General features: G+C 27.7%; 1 protein-coding gene across 1 annotated transcript; it reads right to left on the minus strand.

Moving 5' to 3' along the window:
* Positions 1-599: 599 nt before the first annotated feature.
* LOC105196041 lies at positions 600-11,658 on the minus strand. Its single transcript, XM_039455425.1, has 21 exons — positions 11,262-11,658; positions 10,753-10,944; positions 10,230-10,500; positions 8,843-9,053; positions 8,172-8,405; positions 7,961-8,092; positions 7,640-7,839; positions 7,201-7,321; positions 6,853-6,959; positions 6,423-6,483; positions 5,784-5,905; positions 4,826-4,938; positions 4,294-4,464; positions 3,701-3,968; positions 2,705-2,915; positions 2,118-2,351; positions 1,906-2,037; positions 1,591-1,790; positions 1,378-1,498; positions 1,041-1,147; positions 600-670 (listed from the first exon to the last, which is right to left on the minus strand). The coding sequence occupies exons 1-21, from the start codon at positions 11,326-11,328 to the stop codon at positions 619-621; spliced, it is 3,327 nt and encodes a 1,108-aa protein (XP_039311359.1). The 5' UTR covers positions 11,329-11,658; the 3' UTR covers positions 600-618.
* Positions 11,659-11,993: the final 335 nt, after the last annotated feature.

Below are 11,993 nucleotides of genomic sequence, written 5' to 3' on the forward strand. Positions count from 1 at the left end.
AAAAAGTAAAAATAAATAAATTTACAGCATTGAGTAAAAAAGTAAAAATAGAATTGGTAATTAAAAGAGGTAGAAGTTATTTAATAATAAGTAGATTAAAAATGTCTATAATTTAATAAATAAAATATGTATATTTAATATAATAATAAATTACAACATTTAAAAAGAATGCACACTCGTTGACAGCAGTTATCCATCAAGAAAAACAGTATGTTCCAATTGAAATTTTCTTTCACTCTCCTCTTTGTTGAAAAATCGTCTTTTTCATGTAAGTAATCCTCAAACCTATATTTCATAATAGAGTATTCTCGATTAATGATCTAACTTTAATGCTTTAACAGACATACTTATCAAATACTATAAATAATAAACACACAAATAACAGGATTAAAAAATGTCTTACTGATAACTTTACATATATTTTATTATATTTTCCCAAATTTTACATCAATTTACAACTTTAAAATTTACATTATAATATACAAGATACTTTTATACAACTATTTTACATCTTACAAACAAGTATTATAATCGCTCATACTTTAAAACCCTAAATATATTCGGCTGTTGCAAACATTGCAAATTGCAAAGATTTTTTAGTAGTTTTTCATAATCCTTTCATTGCGCAGATGTAGTTGTAGAAGACGTAGTTACAGGTGAGTTTAATTGCCTAAGAAAAAGAGATCAAAGTAAATGTAATTGCTAAATTATATTTGTGCAAAATTTGGAGTCGTCATGTTTATTAAAATAACAATACATAAATTTTACTTAACAGATTTTTTTTTCCATTTAATTTAAACTAGAAAAAATTTGAAATTTATAACAAAAAATATATATATTATGTAGAAACTTTAATAAAAAGTAGTTAAAACATTTTGACAATAGTATATGGAGAATTGACATTTTTATACTTTTGTAAAGCATTTTGATTAAAGTAAAATGGTAAAAATGATTATTATAAATATTTTTATATTATAATATTATATTCATTATGTTATTGATATCAAGCATACAATCAAATTCAATTGACATTATCTTACTTTTCATATTCAATAAGTCTATCCGCCTCGCGGAAACCAGTTTCCACGGCACCATGTACAGTGGAATAATAGTGATCATGCGTGGCTTCTCCAGCGAAAAGGATTACCTAATCATGATTCATTTTGTCAGTGACAATAGTTTTACTTTTCTACGGTACGACTTAACAGTTACATAAGATAGTTATCATGTAATAAACAAAAACTAAAAATAAAAAAACATGTTTTAAGTTTTACTGAAAAAATACAGAATTAGCATAAAATGCTAAGAAAACTCACTATAATACTTCAAATAATAACTTGCACAATATTACGTTATTTTTATTTTGGGATTACGTACAGGTTTATTTCCACTCATAACTGGCTCGGCCAGATCTTTCGGTCTTACATCCATTCGTTCGGAAGTCACGCTTTGAAAACTATAACTACCTCGAAAATGTTCATTTGTGTACCATTTAGACCTAAAAGTTAAAAAAATGTAAGAATATAGTAAGATGGCAAATTAAAGCAGTTCTAATTATTTTTCTCTTATTCAGTTCGAACATGAAATTACCTTAACATTTTTATTGGCTTTACAACTTGGTCATGTTTCTCAAATGACTTCTCTAACAATAAATTCAATCCGTCCAATACTTCATCATCCGATAGAGTTTCCATGTGTCTAGAGTTATTTCCAATGATCCAAGCGCATAAAAGATTCGGCTGATATACTACATTTATAAATGAAATCACATCAATAAGCCATTCTTTATCCTAAAATAAATATTTTAGAGATTAATCAAAGAACAATAAAGTTAAAAAATTGGATTTTCAATAACAATTTATTGTTTGGTATAATCTCTATAAGCTTAGAATATTATAAGCTTACTTGACCATAGGTTTCCAAGAATTCTTTCTTATCATTTTCCGGCCAGATAAAATCAGAACTGACTTTATCGTCTGGCCACCATTTATGCGAAAATTCAAGATAAATCTTATTCGCTGTTCCAATAGTTAATCCCTATGGTAAAATGAAGTTAATTAACGTTAACCATACGATATGCCATTTTATTTTACAGTACTATATGTTATTAATAAAACCTCTATCGCGCGTTGTTTCTTTTGTGGCAAGGGTGGTACAAACATCGTGGAATGTTTCTCCTTTAGAACACCCAAAGATCCAGTGAATATTACATGCAACGCGGAATACTCGCATCCATCTCTGGTAATCACTGTCACGTTTTCACCTGAGCTATAATCGATAGTTGTCACAACTTTTTCGAACTCTATCTTATCCATCACTGGTAAGACTTCCTCTTCATTTGGAATTTTTTGCTGATAAAATAATGACATATATTTAGTTAGAAAAAAAGATTGCTAAAATAATCAAAATAAGATGTGTATTAATAATATATCATTTCACTAAAATATATTACAAATGTATTAAAAACTCTACATATACATTAAAAATTTATTATACTCTTGATCATTAACTAAATTTTTAAATAGCGTAAAGTTTCGACTTCAATCGAATTTCTTTTTTTATCCATAATACATAATTTTGCTTTCTCATTAATTGTATCAATGATTTTAAATTCAGCATTTTATTTTTGTAAAATAAAAGTCTATTAAAAATATTTTTGTATGACGCAATATTTTTGACCCGAAATTATCAAGTGGCTTCTTACCAACAATAAATCAAAAATTGTTTTGTAACCGTTCTTCCAACTTAATAGCTGATCACCTTCACATTCCCAATATTCTGTAAAACGTTTCGCGGAGACGTCAAACCATGAGTCGCTGCCATCTGCAGAGTTTTCCATTTTTTCTATCAAAGATAAATATTCAGCAGCGCGAGCACGACTCGTAAAATTTCTTTCGTCAAAAATCTTGTAATATCTATAATATTAATATGATAATAATTTTAATTATAGTGTATTAGCAGAATATTAATATTATTATCAAATTTATATCTGTATATATAGTCTTTCAATTTACATATTAAATAAATTGTAAATTGTTTATCACTTTTGTTATTTTTCTTATCTGACACAACATTTTATAAACAATCACTTCTGTTTAGTAGTATATTAATTTAACTTATCGTATATCACGTTTGATGTACTGTGTTTACGCTTGTACAGGAAAATGTTATTTAACAAATTTATTAAAAATAGTACAAGTAAATCTTGTTGAACTAAAGGAAAAGTTTTGATATTTCATGTTTTTTTTTATTTAATTTTTGGGCGGGTAGCAAAAATAAATCATCATCAATCTTGCACTAAACTATATACATATAGTGAGAAGGCACTGACCAATTACAATATGTTGCAATTATTCTGTCACTATATGCAGACAACATAAATATCTAAAAAATTATACAAGACGTCAATTAATTGATAAAAATTTGATCAGTACCCTCACCTCCGTATCATATGTCAAGGTCATTGAAGTAGTATTTGCTACTATAAAGATTTACAAATGTTTTTAAAAAACACATAAATTTTGTGAACTAGTATAAAAAATTAAAAATTTGTAACATTTTTTTAATCTACTGACATTTTTCTTTTGCTAACAAATTAAAAAGCATATTGTGCCTATACTTCAACGTATTTTTTTAATTAATTTGCATCACAATTAATAAATATATTTTTTTAATTCTGGACAAAAACAAAAATACTCACTCTCTTGTAAAGTAATCTCCAAGAGATTCGTTTTCCTCTTGGAATTCTATCTGTTTTATTTTATGCATAATTTCAAAAAAAATTCTCATGATTTCAGCGCCTTCCTCCTTGGGCCTTATTTCACCATAAATTGTGATAAATTCGTGTTGGCTGGGATCAGCCAAAATTGCAGATGAATTCAGTAGATCGTGTTTGGAAGCAAGCTCGTATACCAAATTTCCGGATTGTCCATGAACCCATTGAGCTCCAAGCTCCACCACATTAACACCTAAAAGTATTAGAATAGTTAGACTCAAAGTTTTTTTCTACATATGCCAAGTTTTACAAAATAAAAAATTTTAACTATTTTGGTATCGAAAGTACCAATAGACACCAACTAGCACACAACATCAATATAATTTCGCACTCAACAATATAATATATAATGTAACACATGTTGTGTAAAACAGTTACATTGTTTCGTGTAAAATTATAACATTGATGTTACTGTTAGTTGATGTTTAATCTGGGTAATAGTCAAACCTAAACTGTCTAATAATAAATAAAGTTAAATTCTCATTAAACTAAGATTAATTAGGGAAATTACTATTTACCAAACTCTTTGGTATATACCCGGCCACCAATCCTGTCGTTCGCTTCCAGTATCACAAAATCATTCACTCCTCCCTGCAGTAGTTTCGAGGCTGCTGCAATACCAGATGGGCCTGCTCCAATAATCACAATCTTCGTTTCTTTTGGTACACAGCGAGTTGTTGACGATTGCACTGTGCCCAACAATTTTTTTTCTTAGAGTTTGATAATATAAAATAAGTTTGATAATATAAAAATTTTCAAAACAGAAAAAAATTTTAAGAAAACGCAAATAGCAAAATTATAGAATTAAAAAAAAATTTTTATAACAATAATACAGCTATCACTATCCATTTCTTATATACATTTTTTAAACATTACAATTTCTCTAGATTTAATAACTTTTACAATTCTCCAAAAATAATCGTCACAATAATAATATATAATAACTATATCGCAATAACGCAAAGTAATTCACTTTCCATTATCCCATCAGAGTCATGTCTCTAGCAATAAATAACACTTGAAATAATTATCAACTACAATCTGTCCTACCAGTAAACCGAACAAAGGCCACATTAAGGATCAGGAAGATCGCAATCAGGCCGAAACGAAAATCCATCACTGAAGAGAGACGCATGAGAGACACAAAAGAGGATGTTGAGTATTAGAAGTCAAAGTATGTGGCGAGATAAGTTGCCGCGACAATTAACGATTAACGATGGAATTTGCATGCGTCTCTTTCTGATATCTCTCCCCTCTCCCTAATTTCACAGAAAATAGAAGAAAACGATAGAAGAAAGAAAGCTTAAACAGACAAAGAGGAAAAAAGATCGCGCATATGATCTAAGTGGAGAGTGATCTAAACGGTACTGAGTTCCTATTCTGTACGCACTTTCCGTTTTTAACGATAGTTGTCAATATCGTTGCGCAGCCTTTTACCATATAAAATATCTGCGCAAGAACACTGATGACTATCAATAAGAAAATAAAGCGTGTACAGACTAGGGGTCCTAGGGTCAAGGCTTTATTGATATTGATAGTGCAATTTTTAAGAAAAAATTTAGTTGGAATTGATAAAGTAAGTAGCAATCATTAATGATACCGAGAATTAAATTGTACTTCTTACAATTTTAACAAATATAAAGATCTCAACGGATTTTTATATTTGTTAAAATTGTAAGACGTACAATTTAGTTTAGAATAAAAATAATTTTACCAGTATAAAGGAATTACGAAGACAATATATTCCGAGTATAAATATTTCAGTACTAATCGATAAAGTTAACACAGCAAATTTATTGTTATGTCAATTGTTACGTCAATGATATATTTTTATGGCTTATTTTCCTCATACACAATCTTCTTTCTCCGAATGCCGGATGTAAAAAGATTGTGAATTTAAAAAAATTCTTAAGAGATATTGTGCATATATGTATCTTCAAGGAGGAGATAATATGTAAATCTCCCATCTTCTAGAGTTTTTACCGTCGCCAATCAAAATTCTACGTACAATTCTACGCCTACTATCACAACGCTCATCCTTTCCATTCCTTTTGCATTCGTTTCAACCTCTATCTCCAACGATTCGTCGAAGTTGTCAATTAGCTGATTGATTGCACGTTTTACGTCAATCTATGTCAAGTAATTAATTTAACAAGTCGCAAATAAACGCATACACATATATACATGTATGTATACTGTTTACTGATTCTTTATAGTTCATTTTAATTCATAATGTTCTATTTTGTACATTTTGTATATTCTTTATGTGAATTACGTATAAGTAAACGGTACAATTTATTTGCAATTATTCTCGATGCATTAATAATCTAACATTAATCATTAAATAGATATATAAAGTGACTATAATAAACGCTTTAATAAATAGTAAAAAGGATTAATAAATCTTTTACTATTAACTTTGTGATATATATATTTCATTATATTTTCCCAAATTTTACATCAATTTATAACTTTAAAATTTACATTATAATGCACAAAGTACTTTTATACGTACAAGTAATTTTTTACATCTGTTAAACAAGTACTATAGTCATCTATACCTTAAATATATACGACTGCTGCAAACGTTGCAAAACTGAAAATATTTTTTTTTAGTTTTCTATAATCTGTTCATTAGTTTTCTTACTCTTTTCCGTATAACTGTTGGTGTAGTTGTAGAAGATGTTGTTACAGGTGAATTAAATTGCCTAAGAAAAAGCGTACAACATTAATATAATTGCAAAATTAATTTTACAAAATTTGAAACTGTCATGTTTATTAATAACAATGCATAAATTTTACTCAACAGATCACTCTTTTTTTTATTCAATTTAAACTGGGAGAAAATTGTAATTTATAATGAAAAATATATATACTACATAAAAACTTCAATAAAAAATAAATAAAAAGTTTTGACAAAATGTATGAAAAACGTATGACATTTTTATAATTTTATAAAACATTTCTCATTAAAGTAAAATAATAAAAATAATTATTATAAACATTATAACATTATAATACTATATTCATTATGCTATTGATATCAAGTATACAAACAATCTCAATTGACATCTTACTTTTCACATTCAATTAGTCTATCCGCCTCGCGGAAACCAGTTTCCACGGCACCATGTACAGTGGAATAATAATGATCATGTGTGGCTTCTCCAGCAAAAAGGATTACCTAATCATAATTCATTAATCCAACAATGTCAATAGTTTTTCTGTTTTAAAATACAATTTAACAGTTACATAAGATAGATATCACATATAATAGGCAACAATTAAAAATAAAAAAAATATTTCATAAATATTACTGAAAAAATAAAGAATTAATATAAAACAATAAGAAAACTGACTGTAATAATTCAAATAATAATTTTCACGATAATTAATAAAGTTGTTTTTATTTTGGGGTTACATACAGATTTATTTCCACTCATAATTGGCTCGGCCAGATCTCTCGGTCTTACATGCATTTGTTCGGAAGTTATGCTTTGAAAACTATAAGTGCCTCGAAAATGTTCATTTGTGTACCATTTGGACCTAAAAGTTAAAAAAAAGTAAGGATATAGGATTGTTGCACCAATAGCTGAACAATCGCCAATAAATGACTGTTTAGAAATACTATGAAAATAATAAACTGCAAAATTAATTGTTATTGTTGAAATCTACTTTTCACGAAGATTTTATTAAAATGTAATTTTTTATTTGAAAATGTAATTGTATTAAGTTATTTTACGTTTATTCATTGACTGGTCTAATTTCTTATTTGTTCATTGACTGGTACAGTGACCCTAGTAAGATGACAAATTAAAGCAGATCTAATTATTTTTCTTTCATTCAGTTTAAATATGAAATTACCTTAACATTTTTACTGGCTTCTCGACATTGTAACGTCCCTCACATGACTTGTTTAATAATAAATACAATCCATCAAATACATCAATATCCGATAGGGTTTCTATGTATTTAGCGTTTTTTCCGACTATCCAAGCACATAAAAGATTCGGTTGATATGCTACAATCATAATTGAATACACATCACAGAGCCATTCTTTATCCTAAAATAAATATTTAGTGAGATTAGTCAAAGAACAGTAAAGTTAAAAAATCATCAAAATATATTTTCAATAACAATTTATTGTTCGGTATAATCTCCATAAACTTGGAATGTTTGCTTACTTCTCCATAAGTTTTCAAGAATTCCTTTTTATCATTTTCCGGCCAAATAAAATCAAAACCGACTTTATCCTCTGACCACCATCTATGCGAAAATTCAAAGAAAATCTTATTCACTGTTCCAATATTTAATCCCTACGAAATAAAGTTAAATAACATTGACCATATACGATATGCTATTTTATTTTACAGTACTATATGTTATTAATAAAACCTCTATCGCGCGTTGTTTCTTTTGTGGCAAGGGTGGCACGAACATCGTAGAATGTTTCTCCTTTAGAACACCCAAAGACCCAGTGAATATTACATGCAACGCGGAATACTCGCATCCATCTCTGGTAATCACTGTCACGTTTTCGCCTGAGTTATAATCGATAGTTGTCACAACTTTTTCGAATTCTATCTTTTCCATCACTGGTAAGCTTTCCTCTGCGTTTGGAATTTTTTGCTGATAAAATAGAGACATATGTTTGATTAAAAAAGGTTGCTAAAATAATTAATAAGAAATATATGTATTAATAATATATTACAAATATATTAATAATATGAATTTTTTTACTATAAAAAATTACTTTATTTTATCACATTAAAAATTTATTATATTCTTGATCATTAATAACTGAATTTGTAAATAGCCTAAAACTTCAACTTCAATCTATTAACCTTTTTGTATCCATATATATTTTAATTTTTCTTTCTCGATATTTTTATCATTGAATTAAACTTACCTTTGTAACAATTTTAAATATTTTAATTAGATTTTTTAATAGAATATATTTTAAATTTTATTTTACTTCAGAATTTTGTAAAATAAAAAATGATTGAAAATAGTTATGTACAATATATGTGATATTTTCAATCAAATATTATTAAGGAATTTATTACCATCAATACATCAAAAATCGTTTTATAACCACGATTCTGCCAATCCACGTACTGTCCACCTTCGCACATCCAATATTCTTTATAACGTTTCGCGGAGACGGCAAACCATGATTCGCTGTCTTCAACGATTTGCGCTTTTTCTATCCAAGATAAATATTCAGCAGCTCGAGCACGACTCGTGATATTCTTTTCATCGAAAGCCTTATAGTATCTATATTAATACGATAATTGAATTATTTATCATGTATTTTGTCAGAATATTAATATTAATATCTGATTTATATAAAGCCTTTCAATTTTTATATAAAATAAACGTAAAATAATTAAATAAATTGTAAATTGTATTTATCCCAATGTTATCTTTTTTTCTTAGCTGATACAATGTTTTATAATCAACAACTTCTATTGAATGCTATATTAATTTAAATTTGCACTAACATCTTAAATATACTGTTCTTATATTTGTATATGTATACAAAAAATATAATATTATTTAGCAAATTTTATTAATATTAAAATATAATTAAATCTTGTTAAATAAAAAGAATTGTTTTGATACTTCATATATTTTCTGATTTAAATTTTGGCAAGTAGTGGTAATTCGACCTGGACATGTACCTAGAACACTATTAATTCTAATTGTAAACCTCATGTCAAAATAGAATGCAAAACCAGAATAAAAAAAAAGCGAATCAATGTTTACACTATAAGATAATCAGAAGAAGATAGCTCAACTGATCTGTAATTAAAAATTTGTTAACAAAGAGTAAGATAAATTAAAATATTATAAATATATTTTATCATGTCACATAATAAGACCAACATGAACAAACAGCTATAATTATGCTGACTTTTGTTAACCATTGAAATTTATCACAAAGATTCGGGTCTAAAAGTGCCGCGAATTGGAGTGCACATCTTGTAAGAAAAATATTTCTACTGATCTGAAGAATTCATTGACGAATATTTCCAACAGATAAATTTTTACCCTTCTTTTGATGGAATAAGTAGAACCTTCTGAAGAAGAAGTATCTTATAAACTTTGGTTTCTTAATTTTGTTACAATTGCAATTTTTATAAAAAGAGATTTAAAATTTTCGTCCAACCTCCATTTTAAAGATTCACCCTTTAAGTCTTTACAAAAATTGAAAATCATTTTTTGAATCAAATTGATTATAACAAATAATTGTTCTATTCCACGTGATAAATATGTCTCAAAATGAATATAATAATTCAAAAATTATATAAGATTGAATAATTTATAAGAAAAAGTTAATCAGCCACACTCACCTCTATTTAACATATATCAAAGCTATAGAAGCAATTAATTTGTATTACAATTAATGAATATATATTTTAAATTCTGGACAAAAACAAAAATACTCACTCTCTTGTAAAAAAATCTCCAAGAGATTCACTTTCCTCTTTAAATTCCTCCTCTTCTATTTTATTCATAACATGCAAATAAATGTTCTCTAATTCGCTGATCTCTTCGTTGGAGATCATTATTTCACCATTAATTGTGAGAAATTCATGTTTGCTAAAATCGTCCAGAATTTCGGATGAATTCAGCAAATCGTATTTGGAGGCAAGCTCATACACTATATTTCCGGATTTTCCATGGACCCATTGAGCTCCGAGATCCACCACATTTTCACCTGAGAATATTAAAATATTTGGATTCAAAGTTTTTTTAAATATGCAAAGTTTTAAAAATGTAAAATTGCACTACTTTGAAATATCAAATTTGAAACAAACATCAACTACCAATACCATCAGTATAATTTTACACTCAACAATATACGTGCAATGTAACACAAATTGTAACAACATTTATGTTATTGAGCAGTGTAAAATTATAATATTGTTATTATTGTTATTTGATGTTTAATTTGGATTATATTATTTACCAAATTCTTTGGTATATATACGACCACCTATCCTGTCGTTGGCTTCCAGTATCACAAAATCATTCACTCCTCCCTGTAGCAGCTTCGAGGCAGCTGCAATACCAGATGAGCCTGCTCCAACAATCACAATCTTCGTTTCCTTCGGTGTACAGTGAGCTATTGACGATTGCACTGTGTCCAACAGTTTTACTTCTTAGAATTTAAGTTTGTTAATATAAAAATTTTCAGAATGGAAAAATTTCAAGGAAATGCAAATAACATAATGGAATTAAAAAAATTTTCTTTATAACAATATAGGTATCATTATCTAGTCTTTATATATTTTTTAATTTTACGCAATCCTTTAAATTTAATAACTTTTACTGCCCTAAAAAATAATTGTCATAATAAGAATGTAATAACGATATCGCAACAATGCAGAATAATTCAGTTTCCATTACTCTATCAGAGTTGTCTCTAGCAATAAATAACACTTGAAATTATTATTAACAATTTAAAATTTTTCCTACCGGTAAACTGGATAGAGACCATATTAAGGATCAGGAAGATCGCAACCAGGCCGAAACGAAAATCCATTACTAAAGTGGGACGTATGAGAGACACAAAAAAGAATATTAAGTATTTAAAGTCAAGATATTTGATGAAATAAGCTTTTTGCGACCTTTAACGGTAATGGAATCTCCGCCTTTTCTGCTATCTCTCTCTTCCTTCTTTCCCTAATTTTACAGAAAATAAAAAAAGACGATAGGAAAAAAATCATAAAGGGACGAAGAGAAAAAAAGAGCACGTATATGGTGAATGAAGAACGATCTAAACAATACTGGCCGTCAATTTTGTACACGCTTTCTGTTTTTAAGGATAGTTGTCGATATCGTTAATGAGCAGCTTTTTGCCATACAAAATATTTACATAACGATACTGACGATTATCGTTAAAAACATAAAGCGCATACAGAATAGGGGTCATAGAGCCATGACTCTATCGAAGTTAATATTGCAATTTTGCAATATTGCAAAAAATTCAGTTCAAGTTGATAAAATAAGTAGCAATAGTTGGCACTAAGAATTAAATTACAATTTCTTACTAGGTTCTCTATATTTGTTAAAATTGTAAGAATAGCCTATTCATTTTCGATTAACATTTTTGATTAATCAATTAGAACATTCCCATTTCTAACAGTCACTCAAAGTGGACAAACTAATAAGTAAAGTGTGTATTACAGTATAGTATAATAAGAAAGT

Source organism: Solenopsis invicta, chromosome 12 (genome assembly GCF_016802725.1).
Source record: "Solenopsis invicta isolate M01_SB chromosome 12, UNIL_Sinv_3.0, whole genome shotgun sequence".
In the NCBI taxonomy this organism is placed as follows: Eukaryota; Metazoa; Arthropoda; class Insecta; order Hymenoptera; family Formicidae; genus Solenopsis; species Solenopsis invicta.